The 22,613-nt window shown below is 41.8% G+C and overlaps 1 protein-coding gene across 1 annotated transcript; it reads right to left on the bottom strand.

Annotated features, from left to right (window-relative positions):
- Nucleotides 1-521: 521 nt before the first annotated feature.
- On the bottom strand, nt 522-18,753 carry ENTPD3 (ectonucleoside triphosphate diphosphohydrolase 3). Its single transcript, XM_023919304.2, has 11 exons — nt 18,665-18,753; nt 18,150-18,198; nt 15,043-15,163; nt 10,099-10,216; nt 7,767-7,917; nt 6,839-6,998; nt 4,613-4,843; nt 3,891-4,163; nt 3,685-3,795; nt 3,040-3,177; nt 522-850 (listed from the first exon to the last, which is right to left on the bottom strand). The coding sequence occupies exons 3-11, from the start codon at nt 15,160-15,162 to the stop codon at nt 617-619; spliced, it is 1,536 nt and encodes a 511-aa protein (XP_023775072.2). The 5' UTR covers nt 15,163; nt 18,150-18,198; nt 18,665-18,753; the 3' UTR covers nt 522-616.
- Nucleotides 18,754-22,613: the final 3,860 nt, after the last annotated feature.

Raw genomic sequence — 22,613 nt, 5'->3', positions numbered from 1 at the left:
ACAGGCTCAAAAGTCATGAGAGGTGTTGACAGTTTATTACACCTTTTTGTGATGGGGATCAATCCGTTTGGAACAGCAGTAAAAACAATTCTATCACAGCCCTTCCTTTCAGTTCTTGTCATTATCCAGTGCTTGTTCCAGTTTCAGAAATTAGATTACTTCAGGGCTTTTAGTGTTAGCACTGCACCAAGGACAGCTACCATGTTCCCGCCTCCCACAGCTGCTACTGTCTTGTTTCATTTTATCTTGAACAACTGCCACTGTGATCAAATCCACCACTACTTGAGCTCACCAGTTAGCACAGAGTTAATGAACAAAAAAATAACACATACCTGGCAGGAAAAGGCAAGTAATCCCTTATAAAGCAAAGTGATATGTCTGTCCATGTTTTCTCTGCTGCACACTGGACAAATGAGGTTTACAGAAACAATTACCAAAATTACCAAAAGCACTCCAATTCACCATATCACAGATTCCTTTGTGCCTCTTCTCTATTGATGCTTCTGGTTCAGAAGTCAGTTTTGCTGTCTATTTTTGAAAAATGGGGGCGGTGTGCAAAATAAAGTTCTGCTTAATAGCACTATAACATTTTTGTTTTGTCTTCAGCAAAGTTCATTCATTCTGCAATAAATACATGTTCAACGCGAGGGATGTTCTTCCGGTGATGCGATGCAATACACAAGTAGACGAGGAAGAGGAGACACAACAGTGCTGTGGCTGTGAGGAAGACGAGGAGCCCAGCAAACAGAGGAGGTTTCAGAGGTAACTGGATCAGCTTGCCTTCTGCTGGAATCATGTTTGTGAGGCTTAACATGTAACCGAGTGACCACGCTATACTGCTGTTACCAACCTGAAATAAAGACAGAAGAGTCCTAGTCCCATGGAATTTTCAAAGAGAATAGACTCCAAAAGCTCAACTGCTGTTGATGGCAACTGTCCTTTAAATTAGCAAGGAGAAATCTTTAATGGAATATACAAAGAAGACACAGAACCATTTTAAATTATCCTTTTTCTGTAGTTCCAGAGAATGGTAATAAAATTGGTCGCTGGGCTAAAGAAGTGAGACACAAGTATTGGATGGGTACAAAGATGTGTGGTCTATATGCAGACAGCCAGATACGCAATTTTCTGTGCAAGAAACACATTTTAAGCAAATAAAAAACCCATGACTACTATTCCAATTCCTAAAATTAGCCCCTCACCATAGCCAAATCCCAAGATGTCATTTGAGTTCAAGAAAACAAAGAAAACCCACAAGGAGTCTCACCAACATGGCCAAAGAGGAAGCCAGGATAAAGTCCCCAAAGCAGGAACTCTATTATCTTTTGTTCCATGTTTGGTTTTGTGCCTACAAACAAACCAAAACTAGGCTCTTCCATTTAAAAAATAAACATAAATGGAAAACTACTTCAAAATGGATGAAACAAATAAAAATAAAAAATGGAGTATGTTTGTACTTGCTCCATGGTCCTCCTGTTTTGCCATCTTTCCCTACTTCTGGTTTGAGTAACAGAGTTTACCAGCTTTCTACTGTCCTTTTCATTAAGTCATTGTCCTGGCACTTGATAAGCACAGGATCAAAAGGTAAAGTGTCCTTTGTCTTCCTCTCATCATGAGGTTTAAATCTTTTAATTTTTTGTAAATCATCTAGCTCTGGATCTCGCCCAGATCTTAGCATTAGGCCAAGGTTCTTTTCATTGGCTGTGTTCACTAATTAAAAGGAAATACATACTCCTAGCATAGACAAAAAGCCCACTGTCCAGTCGTAGTGAGATTGTGCTGTTATCTCTGGGGCAGCTTAGCTGATCAGCCAACATTAGACCTTACCATTTTAGTAGGGGCAGATCTAATTAAGAGAATGCAGTTTTGCATTTTGGAGTTTCATGATTACCCTTGTGTAAAACCTAGGCAACAAAGGTATTAATTTTAAATTAGCCTTTTGGGGTTTTGTTTTGTTCAGTATTTTTATAGTCTTGGCTAAAAACAAGAAAATGTTGCTGTTTCTGGCTGCTCCTATCTGCTGGAGATGATACAAGATATATTTAAATATCAAGACAGATCCACACTCCATCAAGACAAATGCACACCCCTGCCCAGTGGAGATTAAGATCTCAAAGTAAACTCTGTGCTGTTTTCCTGGTGGAACAGCCAAACTTTGAACTCTCCTCCAGAGCTGCTAATGATTGTCCATCAGAGGTCAAAACAAGGCAAGAAAATCCTACTTGATTCCTTAGTGCACGAGTGATAGATATGACTGTTCAGAACACATTGCTTTTGATTTCTCATTCACAGCTTGCCAGCATCCCCCACATCTAAGGGGATTTAAGAATACACCATGAAGATCTACAACCTAGTCTTGTTGGTTTGCATGAGGGTGCTGAAGGATTTCCAAACTATATGGGCATTAGGAGACAGTCTGGGATAGGATTTCAGAGTAAGGCTTTGTGCAGTGGCAAAGAGGAAAATAAATGCATCTATTACACAGCTATTGTAAGCCTTCTCTCTCTGTCAACTGAAAGGCAATACCCCATCAAAATATTCTTATACCAGACAGCCAGATTACAGCCCAGATGGATGAGCTGGGTGAGGATGGAAACTGTCCTAGCTGCTTCATCACCACTCACTGACTACAAACTGCTTTGCCAGCTCCTCCAAGGCTTTGCCAGGAGACAGCAAAGCAGAGTTCTGCTCTCTGGCTCAGCAGGGTTAGCTCAAACTGACCTTGACTGGTGAGGTGTTTTAGGCAGATCACTGCCTAGAGCAAAATACTAGGGAAATGTTTAAAACACAAGTGTTTGATCTTTGCTTAAAGCTCTTTAAAAGAATCTATGTAGCATCCCCAAGTAATGCTGCAACCCCTGGAAACAGGCTGAGATTTCTCCTGAGGTTTGAAAAGTGTCTTGTCTCATGCCAAGCATTTGACAGTCATTTGCTAAGGCTGTTTACAACCATTCCATTTTTGCAGGCTGCTGCATCTTCTGTCTCCTCCTCAATCTCTTTGGATTAAAATGACAGTAAGAGAAAATTATTATTACTTACCTCCTTTTGAAAATGTATCTGTGGCCAAGTTTCTGCATTGAAGTTGTAACCATGTACAAGCAAGTAATATATGAAATTGGCCGAGAAACAGTAGGATCTGGCATATATTTCTTCAAATTTAGGCAGCATAAACTGGAGCTGAAAGCAAAAGGGTTTTTTTAAAAAAACATGTTAATTATGGAAAAAGCAAATGCTTTGGGGTTTTGTAACTAGAGAATATTTGGGTTCTAATTAGAAGTTATTAACATATTTCAGAAATACCAAGTAAAGGTGTAGGCAGCTACATACAGGGATTGAGAAAAAGAAAGACTCTAAAAGTGAAACAGCTTATGTAGTAAGCAGTGAAAATAAATATGAAACTGCACATTGAAGATTGAGGATGTTATGGATTCTAAAATTTACATGTCATCTCTATAGCATGGTTAGAACTGCAAAATGAAATTTTGAAACCTATTCCAAGTGTTAAGCATGACAGAAATACTACATGGTTTGAAGCACTGCAGAAAAACAAATGCTAGGTTGATACAGACCCTCTGAAAGATTCTGAACACATAGCCAGTCCATATTATTTTTATATCCCTCTCTCAGAGGTTTAAAATGGAAAAGAAAAATCCCAGCAACACTAAAAAACAACCACCCACTTACCTGTGACCAGCTCTGTGAACAGAAAAACCACATACTCGAATTGAAGTTATCCAGAGAAAAGTGCCCAGATAAATTCAAAGCATTAATTGTATAGTAGAATCCAGAGAAAGCCTATAGAAAAGGAGTGGATGGCAGGTTACTTTCAGAACTACAGAAATCAAAAGTAAACAAGCTCAAAAAGAAACACACCGTGTTTGCAAACCTACCACAAAATTCCCTTTAGCTCTTGGCTGATGTATTCCATTAAATGAACAGTCCTCTCTGTCTCTGCAAGCAGTGAAGTTAAACAATAAAGAAACCATCTCCTGGCACAGACCTGGGTCTCCTGTTCCATGGAAATTCACAAGCTGGTTTGGGTAGTAATTTGCTGGTCTCAGAGACTGTGTACAAAGGCTGCCAAAGAAGTACTTCATCGTTAATGCTGTGTTATAGTTTTGAGGGTAACAGGGATTATCCACATTGGCACTGGTGTTTGATTTCTGGGGGGAAAAAGAATAAAAAAAAAAAAAATACAAGAAATCCCAAACAATAAATATTAGTCAAAAGCAAAAAGGACCTAATTTGGCATGAACTATAGGAATCTTTTTAAACTGCAGATGCATGTGTTTTTGTTCACTGACATGACTGGTCAGCACAACACTGCTGATCACTATAATTCATAGAAACTCCTTTCTCCATAAGTCATCGGCAAGATCAGCAAAATATTTACAAGGCCTTTTTGTCAAATGTCACAGAACTCTCACTAATTTTTAACAACTATGAAGTTTTTTGTATGAAACCTGAGTGTGTTTGGCCACAACAAAGCACAACTGAGCTCTTACTAGCATCTCCAGACTCCAGCAAAGGGAAGAGAACACAAGCCTAAGACCCTGCTCAGACAATTACTGAACACTTGCAAGAGCAACATAGCAAAGGGTCTTAAACAGACCTGGAACAGCAATGCTAAAAGCCTTTTCTCAGCTTCATCTCTCCCATAGCACTGGTAGCTGTGAGTGTAGACATTGTAGTTGTAACCATATAACTTCACTTGCAAGGTGCTATTGAAGTGCTCCTCAGGGTCCTCGGGGATAAATGAAATCTGAGTGGAAGCTCCTCCAAGGTCCAGTGCACCCATAGTCTCTTTTCTGTAAGGATGGACCCATGTCCTCCAAAGGTTTCTCTACATGTAAAATTAAAAGCAAGACAAATTAGAAATATCATCTGCTTGTACTCCCCTCAATCTTTTCTACTCTTTACTTCTTGAAACTTCCCCCCCATTCTTTGTCCTTCACTCTTTCAAAAAAAAAAAAAAAGTAACTATGAGGAAAACAGGCATTATGTTTTTACATAAGAGGGGTGTACTTTCAGAGAGTGAAATGATCTTGAAAGATGGGAAAACGAATGCAGCATAGTGTTCAACTCAGTAGGACAGCACAATGATTAAAGCACAGGACTAACCAGAGCAATGTCTATCCTAGAATGTAGAGAACTGAAGTTCAGATACCCATGAGAACTTGAACAAATCTGAATGGAAATGGTATCAAGATTTTCTTGTTTCAAGGCAAGAAGAAGTATTAAAGGAATAGAATACCAAAAGATCACAGAGACAGAGAGTGAAAATAGAGTGAAAAATGCAAAAAAGTCAGATGAAAGCTCCATCAAAGTCAAAAGAGCAAGGACCCTTAATCTGTACATTTCCTCCACTGAAACTGCAGTCTGATCCATTCAGATGGCATTTTTCCCTATTCCCCAAAAATATCCCCAAATTTAGTATTTCATCCAAATAGTCACAGTGCCAAATGTAGATTTTCTATGATTATCTACGTCAATATTTATCCAGTGAGCATGATGAGATGAATGTATACACAAGGGAAAAATTGGGGTTTATGGGCTAGCAAATATACTCAAAATAAAATTCTACAGTGAAAAATTCCCATAAACAATTCCTCACAGAATTTGACTCTTAGCCCATTGTCACAAGAAAGGTCAGAATTTCTCCCTTCTGCTAGTGATATTCCACGTGTATTTCTTCACAGAATACTTTAGACTAAACTGGTTTCACAGCGCCTTGCAGTCCATTTTTATGAATTTGCCATATGAAATTTGATATTTGGATTATTAAAATTCATGTGGTAGAAGACTGACACCACCTTGAAGTTCATAATGCCACTTTTGCTGCATGAAATGCACACAACGAGAAAAACTCCTACAGAACAGGTGTTTCCAAAACTTGTTTTTTTAATGTTGCAAGTCAACAGCATGTTCACCATGAGCTATCAGTCACAGCTCCAACAAGTAATTCCTTCTTATTTAATGGCCATGATCTGATAGGAGCCATTCAGTCAGGACAGCTATCAATACTCAGCAGTACTGGCTGAAGTTCATTTTAGCTTAGTAAGACAATCTGGCAGAAGTGCTGTCAATGGTGAGGGAAGCACGCTCCTGTCACGAATGCAGGTGAGTGGTTGCAGGTCATCTTGGTACAGCTTTTACTCTGAATGAAATCATACTGAATACCTGTATCTAAAAAGGGATTTTCCAACACATCTGGTTCCCTATTCCAAGTCTGAGAACAGCATGAGTGTGTTTGTATTGGTATTGCTTGGTCTGCACAAGACAGTTGGTGGTGTAGCCTGCAGCTTTTCAGCACTCTTGGAATGAGCTGTGTATGAACGATTTCTGGCTCAGCTGAGGCATATTGGGCCACCTTCAGTGCCTCAAACAGTCTTGTCTGCTTAAGACAAGTGAGCCAACATTGCCAAACAATTTGCAGACCCCTAAGCCAGGCAGGTCCTTCACCAGTCGTGTGGCAGGGACAGCAAATAACAAGAGGAAAAGATCTTTGGTTGGCAAGACAATCACCACCTGTCACACTTAACATACCAATGCATTTAAGAGTCATCTAACTTTTTGGTTTTTGGTAAGGCACCCAATGTCATTTAGAGAAGAGCTCATTTTTGTGGATCAACAATTTTACCTTTGCCATATCCCATTCCCATAACAACATATTCTTTGATTTATGTTTGTCCTATTACTGCCACAAAAAGACTCTGATAGAGACTTCAGGGGAAAACAGAAGTTGCAACTATGACGCTTTAACAGGTATGTCCTCTCAAACTTCTCATTTATAAGAGAGAAACAGTGAAAAGAAAGTCATGCAGTTTTTTCCACACACCTCTAAGAAATTGCCCATTAAATAGTTGGCCGTTATCCATCCATACACCCCTTCCTCTGGCCCAGTTATGATCTGCGCACCCCTAAATTCAAAAGGTTGTGATCTGAAGTAGTTTTGAATGCTTGCAAGGACTTCATTGGCTGCCGATTCATTTTGCAACCTAAGCAATTCACAAAACATGAGACACTGAGCATCTGGAAAGGCAATTTCATGTTTATTGTTGACTGACTAGCAATTCAAGAAAACTGCTACAATCACCTAATAAATGAAATAGACATTATTTCCCCAAAGGGGAAGCTTTTGATAGGGAATAGCCAGTATCCAGCATTATTTCAGCAAGCAACTCCCTCAGTATGTACTGACTTTATACTCTTTATCATGCAGCTTCATGGGTGGGATTTTTTCTCCTTATATACCCCTTTATTTGTAATGAACTGAGTGTTTATATGACAGTTTCTGGTTAAAACAGTCCTGGAATCTCTCTTCCAGCTCTGTTTAGCCACAGAACAAATATAATAAAGCAAATTTGTGCCAGGGCTAAAGCCACAGACAGACCCCAAAAGCCACATCACATCAGATCCCATCCACACTCAGAATGCAGTGTCTAGCTTCAATCTGCCTTTACTGCCCATGGATGTGCACAAACATTATCTGTCTACATAGCACTGTATTTTGTGACAGATGTGAAAGAGAAAATCAAACTCTCCTTCTACAAAATAAAGCAAGTTTCTTTTCAGTACAGCATAACAGAGGAAAGACACGCTTTCCCTATCAAAGAAGTTAATTAAATTAAGTTGGCTGGGCTCCATTTCCTTTTGAGATGGCCAATTTCCAGTGTGTAAAAATGCATCCAGTGCATTTTTCACATTCTTTTTCCACAGACTGCTATGCTAGTATGCATACAGAGTAGTTCAAATCTGTGCCATACCTCAGCAGTCTCATGCCAGCTGTAGCCCCCAGATACACAGAAGTGTTTTTATGCAGATGAACTGGTATTCTCTCCTTGACTTTATTCAGACAGTCATCAAGAGGCTTGGCAAGAGCTCCAGGGCTACTCTCATAGCTGGATATACCAGGGCCTAAAAGAGAATGAAGAGATAGATTTCATCCTGCTTTGCCAACTACAAATTATCCCAATTAGCAAACAGGTGTTAAGAGAAAGACATTTCCCCCTTCCCCCCCTCCCCATAACTGCAAACAAGTGTAGGATGGCTGAAAACTAGGAGTGCTTATGGAATAAACAATGTGGTGCCTGTGCATTTCAAGAGGCACAGAAATGGCTCTTGAATTCGTAGAGGTACAGGTCTGCTCTGGTGCATGAACTAGTAAACAGCTTTCCAAATTTCCAAAGCCTTCAAAGAGCAGAAAGGAGAGTTACACCTTGCTGCATAAAGCATAGCTATTTGAACAATTAACATCAAAGTCCTGCCTTGCTCAATACTCCAAGGACCATCAGGATCTCAACTTGTTCAGGCTCAATTTGGGTGTAAATAAAACATTCCTTACTAACATTCCCAAGCTGAGGAAGTCACATGGGGAGCAGTCCAGGCACTCCCATGAAGCAACTGCCCCGTAGAGAACAACTGCCAGAACTCCATTTACCTCTGTAGCAGCCTTATCTTGCACAGCCTTGTCCCAAGCTAAGCAAAAGGTGGTTCTTACCAAGTCAAAATGAGAAACTATTTATGTTCAATCACATTGCATTGATAGAAACAGGAGAAAAAAAAATATGCAAGCCTTTACAGATTCCACACTACAAAGCTCCTTTTTTGGCTGTGTGAATTGAAACTTAAACATTTACCGTGTCATCATTAGATTTTCACAGCCCTGTTTTTGAATTACGACATGCTGAAAGTCTTAAGTCTAGCACAAACAGGCCTGAAGCTGAAAGGAAAGCTGCTACCAGAGGAAAACAGAGCAGCAACATCCTCAGCAGCTGCCATTGCCTTATACCCCTTTGGTGGCTGCAACCTCCCCTCCTCCAGTTTTGAGACAGAGCAGGTCACAAGACAATAACCATTTTATTTTGGACAGTTTTGCCAGTGCTTAGAGTCTTACCAGGACAGATTAACTGCACTATAAAGAAAGGATTTGGATTTGGGACTGGTTCCTACATACAAGGGCAGAGGTACTTAATAAAGGCAAAAATGAAATCATAAAACCACCACAGATTTCACAGAGTAGTTGACCATTTGGCCTTCAAGTTCAGTAGGTATGCAAAAATCTGCCCCTCATTATGGCCCAGAACCACACCCCAATTTAAATGCTTAAGACTATGGTTAGAGGGTCACTAAAGAAACACTGACAGATGTGTTCACCACTGTCACTCACAGCTTAGCTGGGGACATCTCCCATCAACCAGCCCTCTGTCTCCTGCAGTGCAGAGTTATCCAGGACTAGAAGGGTGTACCCTGATGATCTGGTACACTTAGGGATGAGGAGTACTTGGGCTGACCATGGCTACCTGGCCATCTGTCTTCACAAAATGTGTGGCATCTTCATAACTCTGACAGCTGAGTGAGATGTCACTGAATTGACTGAGAGTTTCTATGAAGGAATCCACAACCACCCAACCATACTGGAGTGTGATCAGAAGTCAGCCTAGTCTGTCTGTCTGTCTGTGAGGAATCAATTCAAAACCTCAGACAGGAGACAGGGCAGGTAGCCAGTGGTACCTGTGGGACATCATCTAGCTGTGCACAGACACAGGTCTTCCTGAGACAGAGGCCACACCTATATGTTTGGTAAAACTATGACACCCTGTCAGAAATAGTTCTGCCAATTTAGCTATTTCACTCAATAATTTTATTAGCTACTTCCTAATTCTGTAGTGTGGAGAAGCTTAATTAACAACTAACATCTAACAAGAGCTGGATTCCCATTCTTCTAAAACTCTTTTTATTCCAAGCTATTTTTAAATATATATAAGACTTTTATTCTGAAAGAAACACAAGGTCTGAACATTTACAGGTCCCGATTCTCTTTAGATTGAATTCTGTCTGCACCAATCATGCACTACCATGGAATAAATCAAATTTTGCTACAATTTCTTTTCTCTGGTGCAATGATTAGAGCATCTTACTGTATCAGTAGGAAAAGAACTAATGCTGACAAATACAGACATAGTCTTGACAGTCTTCCCTCTGCAGCACTGAAAAAGGAAGGGAAGGGAAGGGAAAGGGAAGGGAAAGGGATGGGAAAGGGAAAGAAACACTACAAGCCAGGCTAAAAACAACTAAGGAACTTTCCTTTGAGCTCACCTTTCACATTGCACTTGTAGGTTTGGCTCACTACTCCTGTGTTGTTTTCTTTTTCCGCTGGCCACTCATAGACATAGACTGTAGTCCGAGAGGATCCAGCATCAAGGACTATTCCATACTGGGGATTAAGAAAGAATACATTAGATGAAGAAACAAACAATGACAGCTTAAATGCCCATATGCAGCTGCACTTCACTGCACCACCAGACATTTAGAAATGCATGCACAGTGTATTATTTAAAAGAGAGATTAATTTGAGTGTTAGGCGCTTAGGCATGAATCAAACAGCCAAGCACAGAATTCATCTGGCTGCAAACCAAGGAACATACTACACATCTTCAATATTTAATTCAGTGGGGATGGAGAATGCTCATCTCCTTTCAGCATCAGGTTCAAAATCCACACTGACAAATAGATAACACTGTGTTAGGACCTGATTTTGGAGCAAGTTAATTTCCCTTTATCCCAGTCCATTCCCTGAACACTGAAGGGTTTGATATCTAAGCACAGGCTTTAGATTCAAGGATGCACAAGGGATCCATAAAGCTATGAGCAGAGAGGTAAAGTACCTAACAGTCGACAGTAAGAATGATGTAACAAGTCTGGTTCTTTCCTAATTGCCCCATAAACCTCTCCCTTTGAGTGTTTAGTCCACCTGAGAGTTTGCCTCTGAGAACAGGTTGTGCCAGAGTATGAGAAAACACAGAGGGAAAGAGAACCAATATTACCCCATGATTATTTAGAAAATAAATGGGAAATATTTAAATTACTTGTCCCAGGTCTCTTGGACTCTGGATTAAAGCACAGGTTTCTCCATCCCACCCCACTGCTCACCACACCAGTCTTTCCACCTTTCCCATATTTTATGGCAGAAGAAAACTGTAGTAACTGGGAAGACAATCTCATAAAGGGAAGCAAAATGCAATTTTGGTATCCTCTTTATGATCCTGAAAGTATGTTTAGCTCTTCCAAAGTCACCTAATTGATAGGAATCACACAGTGTAAGGCTCATTTTTCCATCAGCTTTTTTCTTTTGAAACAGGCAGATGCCCAGGGACCTGACAATACTGAAAAATGAGAGCCTCCATCTGTCTGCAAAGCAGTAAGAGCCCCTGTAGCAGGCTGATAAATTTCATCCCACTGCCTCCCTTGGGGACCAGCAAGTCCGACTGGGAAGGATCACTGCTTCAGGTGGCCAACCATTCAGCTTCCACACCTGATTATTCCTGGCTTCTACTGGAACCCTAAAAACCCCTGGCCCCCAAAGAAAACCAGCAATACCAGTCTAGTCTGTTTCATAGAGGACTGTTAGATAATGAAAATTTCATTTATATTTATGCAGACAATATTTACCGTGATCCACTAGAAGATTAAAGGCTCCACAGATACTATCAAACCACTACATCATCAGGTTCTGTTTCAGTAACCACTTTTAGCAAAGATAATTTGAGTGTATTTCCTCTCCTTGGAAGAGATGAGCACCGTGGAGGTACATAACACAGTAATGGTCAATCTGCTTAAGGACTACTAATGAAATATAGTCTCAGTCAGCTTAAAGTGCCAAATAGAAGCTTTTAACTTGGCTACTTTTAGAGCTAACTACCAGGCCCAAGGAGAGCTGGAAGATAATGGAAGTATTTTTACCTCAGTTAACTGTGGACTTTTTTGAGCTACTTCCTCCTTCCCCTGCATTTCCCAGCCTCCTTCTGTAAGTAAGACATTTCCATCCCAAAAGAGCAGTCTTTCAGATTCTTATCTGAATCAAGGCATGACTGATAAGGTTTTTTTTTTCCTTTCTCTCCCTCCTCCTCCTCTATGTTTCCTATACAGCCTCTTCCTTCCTTAAAATAGATGCTTGTTTTTGAAAAGGTCTCTTGGGCCCATTTCAGGGTGACTCATGAAGCTCAGGACTTGTGTGAGTTCACTGTGTGCAAACTAGACCATGCAGCCTCAAAAAACGGTGATCAGTGACAACTGTGTCACATGCTAGGACCAAGATTAATCTTAAAAAACTAAAAAAGCCAGAAATGACACAGGATGCTGCATCTTAAGAAGGTGAAAAAATTCTACAAGCCTTGTCTTGCCAAAGACAAACTGGCTGGATTAAAATTTTCTGGGGATGTTAGATTTCTGTCCAAGTTGCATATTGGATCACCTTTGGCTGCCCTTTAAGGACAAGCAATGCCTTCCTGCTTTGGAATGCACTGTGGGAGCACAGGCAAACCCTTATCCCAGGCTAGCAGCCATTAAAGGCCAGAACTACTTTTTCTCTCTTCCTTCCTTTCTACTTCAACTGACTCACTGAGTATTTCAGTCATCTCAAAGGCCTGGTCAATCCCTAATATCCAAGAGCTGCACCACCACCTACTCAATGGACTAGATTAGTCAGACAAGACAGGGAGACAACATTGACCCAGAAAAGCTTCAGGATTCTGTTTTGTTTTCTAGTCCAGAAGAAAAAAAAAAATAAAAAAAAAAAAAGGGGGGGGAAAACAAAGTGACTCGAAAGAAAATGCTTATTATGGGAATATGGCTTTGTAGGCACATCCTGAAGAGTAGTAATCCCAAGAGATAAGCAAGCACAAGTCCCAGGATCAATCACCTTTTCAGCCTGAGTATCATTCCGATAGGAGGATGTAGAGATACACAAACCCTTAAAGCAGGCACAGTTATGATGGGCCACCTGCCTTCCAATCACTTGGGAAACTGCCAAGAGAAGCTAGCAAGCTAAACCAGTTACAGGGAAGATGGAGGTCACAAAAGTGGATCTGTGCTAGATGCAGGCTTCAGTTCAGCTACATAGGTTTGATCAAGTTTTAATCAAGTACAGCATCCACAAACAATGCAGAACACTTCCTAAGAGCCAAAAGAGACATGAAAAATTTAGGTATTGAAAACTGTAGCACCTCAAGGGACAAATTAAAGAAACACAATAATGAAGTGGGCTTTTTCTTCTCTAGGGCTCACAAAATAGCAATAGACCAACAGATTTCTTTTTTTTTTTTTTTTTGACTGCTACAAAGGCTTATTACATTCAGTGCTGTTATCATTTATAATTGCAGACTTCTCCACTGAGGATGTTTGTGTTTTCTTCATCACTCTTCTCACTTCATGGTGTGTAGAGTCAGTGAGTCATGAGTTCTTTCAGTGCCATAGCCTCATGCAATGGGCAGGCCCTTCCTTCATGAATCACTGGCTCAGTCTTCAGATAATCCAACCATCAAGGATCCAAAATACTCAATTTTGCAACAACAGTTTAAAACACCAGGGGCATAGAATGTAATTTATCTCTTGTGCCACAATGGATGCTCTCAACATGCATCTTGGGAAACAGCTTTTATGCCACAGGTAACACAAACAGTAATAACAGAAGAACAAAGCTATTTTCAAAAAATAAATCTGCTTTCATCATGTTGTTGCCATAATTAATTTTAGTCAACCACTGAGTTTGGACACTGTCATTTCTAGGCTCCATCATATCAGCCAGGTACTGGAGGCTTTCACTGGCATACCAAGTTCCTCCTTTTCTACCTGTGAATTTCTTGTCAATGTAAATTACTCACTGAGAACGACTCGGTGTCTCAGGAATCAAACTCAGGGTCCTCCATATCGTTTACATGAGCAGGCTTACAGCCCAAACTCAAATCCAAAGCTAAAGCACACCCAGTAGAGGAAACACCAGCCTTCTTAGAGAAGCAGCTGTGAAGCTGCTGTGGTTCAGTAAGCAAACCTCACAACTTAAACCAGCTCCGGATAGTCCAGGTGGTTCCAATGCTTCTTCAAAGAGTAAGGTGAACAGTTTTATCATTCTGAATGTGAAAAAATGACAGACACCAGAGGTGTGTAGGCTGTCTTTAGATAGTGAGTTCAGCCTTCTCCTGGCTTCAGCTGGGATGCATGTCAGTCCAGGCTTGCCTTGCATGAAAACTGGTGGGATGTGAGGCTGCTGAAAGCAACCATTTGGGGCTCAACAGAGCACATACTTGAGGCACTGTGGCCCCATGAACGATCCCAGCACACACCCCCTACCACACCACACAAATACATAAAACACCATGTATCAGAATTACAGGTTTATCCCATTGTCTGGCTCACACAACAGCAAATGATTCAGACAAAGCTGAAGGTGTTTATAATCCCATGAAGTGTAACGAGGCATTAGCCTATCGTTATCAGTATGTGAACTATCCAGTTAAACACACATGCAAATGGAAAGGTACAAGGGACTTCAAAGAAAAATCTGACAAGAGGATCGTGGGAAAAAACCAGAATTCTACATGCCAGGCTGCACAGCTTCTTAGGAGGGTATTTTCTACAGCTTTTCCTCATTGTGTACAACTCTCATTGAAGAACCTGCACACATGTTCCACAGCAGAAGGCAAAGCCTGATCTTCAGAGTATATCAGTTTGTCTTTTGCAGCTTGCTCTGCCCCCCTTAATGAAATTTGTTTGCTTCTGTTAATATCCAGCAAGTCCCAACACATTGTAAAGGATCAAGTGCATACTTAGAGCCCAAATGCTTTTGATACACGGGTGCAATTTGCAAAGATGTCAGCATAAACTCCCCAGCTGTGCTTGGGGGTAGAATTTAAACTCTGGGTATTTCCCACTTCAAAATCATTTTAAAATTACTTCCAATCCCTGGCAAAACTAAAGGGGAATAGAAAAAAGAAAAAGGAGTGAGATATTCTCCAACTTTGGCCTTTCAGTCCTGAAGACATTGCACAATAGCCACCACAGAGAGGGGATCAAGAAATGTTTTTCCTGCTTTGCCACTGACTCTTGACCAATTCTCTTTTTCTCTCAGCTTCAGTTTTCCCACGATGATATGATTAAACATTAATTTATGGCTGCAAGCTCATTTGAATCACCCCATAAAAATGACTTATTATTAAACATCAGTTCAAAACACTGTTCTCCTTCCTGAGGTATCCTATGACTTACCTTAAGCCCTGGGGAGAGGACCTGTTGCTGATTTATCTGAATCACTGCAATAGCAATAACAAGAACTATGCTTAGAAGAAGGAACACTTGGGCAACAACACTCGGGGTTCTGGTGAGCATCCTGAAATGACAAAACGGGAAACACTTAGGGAATTTGATAGGATTTGGCGATTCTGTCTTAAAGCCTGAAGCCCTGAATCAGTTGAAACTCATAAAATCTAATTTAATCAACTGGATTACTTAGTGGAAATTCCGTCTTCTCCTCAAGAACTGCCTGTTGTTTTGCAACCACTAACTTTTCATTGTCTGGAAGGGCTGTGTCTGTATTGTCACGCTAAGGATGCCAGATTTCACCTTCAGCCTGCCCATTTTCCACACGGTGCCTACGTGCAGGTGCCTGCTCCCCACCTCCCACGCCTGAGGAAAGCGGCTGTGGGCAGGCAGGTCGGGGCTGGTGCTCACCCAGCGCTCCCCTGGGCTCCTGCAACACAGACCCAGACACCTGAGGGAGGCTGCTCCACTGAGTGCAGCTGGATCTTTCTGCCAGACATGCAAGCTCGGTGTCTACAAGAGATACAGGCTTCTTCAGCAAGAAAAAAAAATAAAAGAGGAGGTTTTAGGAGCATTAAAGTAGGCCTCTTTCCACTAACTGCTGATGAAATACGTGTGTGTGTATTCCTATTATTATCACTCTGTACTGCACATAAAAATATACACTTTAACTCAGTCATTTTGCAATGAAAAGTTACTAAATCTAAGTAAATCTAACATGGTTATATTTGACAAACCCCAAGGTGGCATGAAACACGCATACTAACAATAAAACTATTTATATGTTCATATCCTCTAGAAAAGTTTCCTAGAATTCAAATGTGGTTTAGATTTCCTGGAACTTCTGCTCATCTTTTTCCATGTCCCTGACCAGACACCTCTTAACCCCAAGGGACCATTCAGTACCTCTGAATACTGACAATCCATATATCAAAAATCCTTATGCTCCCCAGCGGCTGAGAAGGAAAGAGGCAGCTGGAGGGATAGGGCAAGCTTAGAAGTATCAGAGGAATGCAACAAGGAGAATTTGCCTGCCTTTTATATTTCAGAAACCATTTGTTTTGGCAAAAAAAAAAAAAATCAATGCAGCCTGGCATGATCTATCCTGAGTCACATCTCCTAATTCTTCCATACTGATTGTTGAACATACCAGTGGCTGCTCAGGACTGTCCTGCTATTTCAGCAAACACGAGTGCCAACCTCAGCTGAGGACAGGAGCTTAAAGGTGGTCTCCAGTCCATGGCCAGAGCACACTGGGTCAGCCCCACTGTACCTGCAACACTGGTCATGTCCTTAGCTCCAACCAGAGCTCAAGGGCTGAGGGAGAAAGCAGAATAAATGCTTCTCACACAACTTCCCTTTTCTACACCCCATGGGCTCTTCAGCCTGGGTACCCATGGTCCAACATCTATGTTCACATTCAAAAGAAAGAAAGAAATTTGTTTTGTTCTGGAGTTAGCTTCACACTGAGCTTTGCCTACAGCTAGCTACTACTTTCCTTCTTTGTCTTGCTATTTCTGTTGTGAAAACTATCTCAGATTGACTTTTGGAAACTCTTTTGACACATTTTCCACACTTCCCAAACATATTTTTTTCTATTCATTAACTCCCTTTTCTAAATCCATATGGTCTCCTTGCTTACTGCCTATCTACTCTTCCAATACTTTCTTTATTGGTTTGGTAATAGCTTTATCATCTTAATAATCGGTCAGTTTAAAGAGAAAATTACCAGCCACTTCATCTTCTTTTCATTGCTTTACTATCCTGAGGCACTGAAACACCATGTACAGAGTGCACAAATGATAAAATGAAATTTTTATTTTACTATTAAAAAATATGTTAACACCTATACTGTAACCTGCAGATAATGTCAGGACATAGTAATTAGAAGTATTTGTACAGATCAATTCAGCAGATTCTTAACTACACATTTATGAATAACCATCTGCATAAAATACTTTAAGGGGAAAAAGAGTAATTTTCTTTAGCTTTCAATTGTACATGGACATATCTATATAATATTATAAAGTGACTGAAAGAGAACTATCTGCTCACAATCTAATATATACCAGTCACTCCTGGATCAAAGCACTGATGTTCAGTGCTGGAAAAAAAAAAAGTCAACATCAAAGAAAAAAACATGCAGGACAAATGACTCTGAAAAAACAAAGCATTACTAAAAAACAAAGCAATAATGACTATTAGACTCTTAACACTTAAGGTTTGAATAGTTAAATATTTTCTGCTCCCATTTCTGGAAAATTGAAATTTTGGTTTGTTGAATTTCCTGTGTGTGTCCCTGATGCTGGGATTTGTCTTCATCAGAGGTGATTTTTCTCTTTTCAAAAGTCTTTTTGGAGAGGGAACATATAAAACAAGGGCAGATCTCTTAAGACATTCCTCATACAATCTTGTCCCATCAGCAACCAGGACAATTTCATCAGAGATAATCTGCAAATCCTGATTTACACAATAGCCTCTGTATCAAAGGGGGACCTTACACTCTGTGACCCCTTGAAGCCATCACACAGCTACCACCTTTGCTGTCTTGCCACAAAACTGGATCAGAAGCACAGGGCTGTGTTCACCTATGGCTACACTCATACACTCAGTCTCACACACCAGGCAATACAGCCACATTTGCCCATTCACTGGAATCTGTAGAGATATCAGAGAGGAGTTCATTTATTCCACAGTTTAAACAGAGTTGTAAGGTAAGGAACTCTTGCTATCATTGTGCACTTGTTGGCAAAAAGACAAATAAAAGGTGTTAACTGAGTATCAAAACCCAGCTGCATTGCAAGAAACAGCATAAATACATATCTTTGCACACCCAGTTAATTACACTGGGCCACATGCAAGCACACTGGAAGGATTACTTTCTTCATCTTACCTGCAAGCAAAAAGAATTCCTGCCTGCAAAGGAAAAGACTCTCAACTTCTTTATGCCACCAACATTTTAACTAAGTTAAGTGCACACCAGTACAAATGACTGAGCTGAAATTCCTTTTCCCAAGAAACCTGAAACACCAAACCCACTTCTTTTAGGTACTGACCTGTTTGTTCATAGGGTGGGTAAGCATGCACCTTTCTTTACACTGTAACCTGAGAGATACAAACACCATTGCCATTTATTTCACACGAGGTCGACAGGTGAATGTTTTAAGTGCTGTGGGAAAAACAAACAAACAAACAAAAACCCAAACAGACAAACAAACAAAAAAAAGCCCACAAAACAAATCCCATAGCACCAAAATCCCAACATCCACAACATTTTAAACCCCGTGATGAAAACCTGCGAGGAGTTTTCACACGGAGGAGAAATGAAGTAAAAACAAGCACATGCACACCAAATTGCGGGTGAAGCTTTCCCTCAGTTCACCGCCGTCCCGGATGAGAAAGCTTCGCACCATGATTCTGATTTGCGAGAAAACACCAAATTATGCCCCCAAAATTATTCTTTTGGTCGGAGAGACAGAGCGACAGCCCCGCCGCGTGGGCCGGGGCAGCAGCCGCCCACCTCAGCCGGCCCCGGCCCGGGGACCCCGGCCCCCACCACATCCCAAGGTACCTCCACAGCCGGGCTGGTCCGCCCGCTCCCGGGATGAGGAGAGGCTCAGCCGGGAGCCGGCTGCACCCTCGGAGCGGCTGCGAGCGCCTCTCTCCCGGGGGGATGTGTGGAGAGTCACCGGGCTGGTGCCCGCCCTCTGCGCCTGTATTTCCGAATAGACGGAAAACAAACCAACGGGGAAGAAAAAAAAAAAAAAAAAAAAAAAAATCAAAACAAAAAATAAACCCCAACGTGCAGGTCAAAAAGAAAAAAAAAAATAATAAAATAAATAAATAAATAAATCCGGATGAACTGAATGATGTGGAGGGAGGAGATCTGCGGCGAGTGGGCGCACCCGAGGCGCCACGGCAGCGGGGGATGCTGTGCCCGGCGGGGGATGCTGTGCCCGGCGGGGGATGCTGTGCCCGGAGGGGGATGCTGTGTCCGGAGGGGGATGCTGTGTCCGAAGGGGGATGCTGTGCCTGGAGGGGGATGCTGTGTCCAGAGGGGGATGCTGTGTCCGGAGGGGGATGCTGTGCCCGGAGGGGGATGCTGTGCCCGGAGGGGGATGCTGTGCCCGGAGGTGCTGTGCCCGGCGGGGCTGTGCCGGAGGGGGATGCTCCGGGGAGCGGGGATGCTCCGGGGAGCGGGGCTGGGAGGACAGCGGGTTTCCGCCGCAGAACCCCCGCGGCACGGCCGTGCCTCCCTCCCTGCCCCTCCTCCGGCGGCTCCCCGCTCTCCGGAAACTCCGCTCGGGATTTGACAGCAGCTGGTGCGGCAGGGTGGTGCTGGCCGCCCCTAAATCACGTTCCTCAGTTCCCTCCCAAAGCGAGGGCAGGAGGGGGTTTGTCTAGAGGTGGGTGAAAGAATCCTTGCGTATTCTAAAAGGAACAGGTGCTTTCTCAGGGAGGCATTTCTCAGACCCCAGAAATCAGCAGTCCCTCCACTCTTGGGGCTACCTTTCCATCCAGGTTTTTGCGTACAGGCACCACTCACTCCGTAATTTTACTGGAGTTCTTGTTAAACCTAGGCTGCTCAGTGGACCTAGCATATTCCCAGAAGAAGAGTGACAGATCCTGCCCTGTCCAACCTGTGTGATCAACTACAGCCAGGGATTATCCTACAGCCTGCAGGATGGCTTTGCCAGGGACACGAGCTCTGGAACCACAGTGAGACACTTCAGCTTCTTTGCCACCATTTGCTCGTTGTTCTTGGATTCAGAGTGGCATAATGTAAAAACCTAAATGTACCTCCTTGATTCTTTTTCTCACAAAGATCTTGAAGAGTTACAGCATTTTTGATTTTTGAATAAAGGAGAACAAGAAACCAGCTGCAGCCTTGTGAACCATCTGTAAGCATCTTTTCATAATCTACTCATTTTGGGAGTGGAGGCAATTTTCTCTTTTTGATGACAACACATTATTAAAACTGATTTAATGATGATCTTGGGAGATCAGTTCAGTTATTTCTAGCACATGAAGACAAAGCCTCCCATCCCTCCTGATTGCCTGTCTGTTGCATGTAATTAATTTCTTTTGTATTATTTCCATTCATGTGGCACATTTTTCTTCTCCCATCCAAATGTATTTAAGGCCCTTGGTCCAAATGACTGCATTGCTCAGTCACCTGAATCTGCTCAGGTGTCCATTTAAAATGACAAGTGAGCTGCATTGCTAACCCCACAGAAAAGCTTATTATTTTTTATACAATCAAACATGAACATTTTGAAATAGAAGGTAAAATGTCAACCAGTCCTACACCAGTGACTAAAATTTAATGCTTGCAAAGACAGCAAACCCTCCCTTCTATATCATCTTCTTCTGTAAAAACAGATTGCTTCTATAAAATAAATACAAGATTGTTTTCTTTCTGCACCATTCCCAAGAGCTGAGCTGTTGCACAAGCTGCTCTTCTGGTGACTATTATTGCCACGCTAAAATCATGATAGCAGCATAAGTGATATGGGCTATAAAATCACTTAGCTGGTTCAAAGTCCAGGACACTGCTCCAAAATCAAATGGACTAGAAACAAAATTCCTCTCCAGGCATGCCCAGTAGCTTTGTTCCATTGGTTCTTCTGCTTCAACCCAGGGGACCCACCTTAGATCCACCACTTTATCTTCTTGTTTTCCTAAACCTTCTTTGGCTTTTCTTCAGTTTCTTCTTCAGCCTGGTCCACCCTTTTATAGTTCTCTTCTCCTGATCCTCCATCCCTTCCTCCCTCCCAAGGCATAGATTAAGCTGGGTGCCATTTTCCCAGCCTGCAGCACACACACCTCTCCTCTCCATCATCCTCTTTGCTGCAGCATCTTTTCCTTCTCCCCTTCAAACATCCTTGTTCAAATGCACTTAGTGTAACTAACTGCATTGATTTGTTTTGCTTGGACAGAATCTACCCCAGGTGTCCATTTAAAAATGACAAATGAACTCTTGCATTGCCAAGAGTCTCAAGGAAAAAATTACTGTTTTTGCTGCCATTGACCATGAATATGTGGAGTAAAAATACAATGACTGATATTGGCAGATTCTTACATGAATACCAGTGTCTGTGATCAATAGCAAGTCTCTAGAAACTAAAACACTATGGATATGAATAAATATTTGTAACAGACACATTTCTGCAATGCATTTATGGTATCAAGTTTACACAGGACCCACAGCAGATACTGCCCTTCTCCCTATGGAGTGACAGGAGCAACATCAGGAGAGGGGATGGATGATTATACATCCCAAGACACCATGGAACCACATCTGTTCCTTGTGTAGGAGGCCTCAAAATATCCTCTGACAAGACAGAAAAGGGTGAAATGGGGAGAAATCTTAATGTAAAAAAATGGAGGTAAGAAGCTACTGGTGGCTGCAGCCAAGTGCTTTCTTGCATGGTACTTTGCCAGTTCATAGGAATAAGATCCATCCCTCATTACTGTGCATTCTTTGCAAGGTCCAGTAAATAGAAGGCTTCTTGTCTTCATCCTAAGCTTTTTGCACCATTTGTGTTGCTTTTTGCGCAGCCTTTTCCACCATTTGTGTTGTCAGCAGGTTGGTGTGACGCCCTTCAACTCAGCTTATCACTTCTGTGGATCTTCCTGGATACTTTACTCCTGGGACTTTTCCTCGGTGTTGAGTCTTCATTCACAATTTCTGCTCTCAAAGACCTCCTGCCTTCGTGTTCACCTCTTCACCTCAGGATCAACCGTGACAAATGGCAATGCAGGCAGAGCTGTCTAAAGAATTTGGAGCCCTCTGGGCCAGCATGAGTCAGGACATTAAAATTAGGCTTTTTTTGTGACTAACATGTTATTCCAAGGCAAAAAGCACTTCTTCCATTTGTTTCAGACAAACATTCTATGTATTATGCATCCAAAGCATTGCAACAAAGCTGGTGAAGGGTCTAGAGCACAAGTCCTGTGAGGAGAAGCTGAGGCAGCTGGGGTTGTTTAGCCTAGAGAAAAGGAGGGTGAGACCTTATCCCTCTCTGGACCCACCTGAAAGGAGGGTGTAACCAGGCAGGGGTTGGTCTCTTCTCTCAAGGAACAAATGATAGGACAAGAGGAAATGATCTCAAGTTGTGCCAGAGGAGGTTTAGACTGGATAACAGGAAAAATTTCTTAACTGAAAGGGCTGTCAAGCATTGGAACAGGCTGCACAGGGAAGCAGTTGAGTCACCACTCCTGGAGGTATTTAAAAATCATGTAAATGTGATGCTTAGGGACATGATTTAGTGGTGGATGTGGCAGTGCTGGGTTAACAGTAGGACTCAATGATATTAAAGGCATTTCCAGCTTGAGTGATTCTGTGATTATTGCAGCATATTGTGTGAATTGTCAAATTTGGGAAGATAGCTCTCCAGGCTTTTAAGCAAGGAAGTCACAAACCACATGTGGACTCTACATTTAGACGAATGTTAGATGCAATTCTTTTCAGAGATCATGAATGCAGGTTTTTTTTGTCTTACACCAATGCAAAACTG

The sequence above is a fragment of the Cyanistes caeruleus genome, chromosome 1 (genome assembly GCF_971803275.1).
Source record: "Cyanistes caeruleus chromosome 1, bCyaCae1.hap1.1, whole genome shotgun sequence".
Taxonomy (NCBI): domain Eukaryota; kingdom Metazoa; phylum Chordata; class Aves; order Passeriformes; family Paridae; genus Cyanistes; species Cyanistes caeruleus.
The sequence above is the reverse complement of the archived record's forward strand: the minus strand, read 5'-3'. Positions and strand labels throughout refer to the sequence as shown.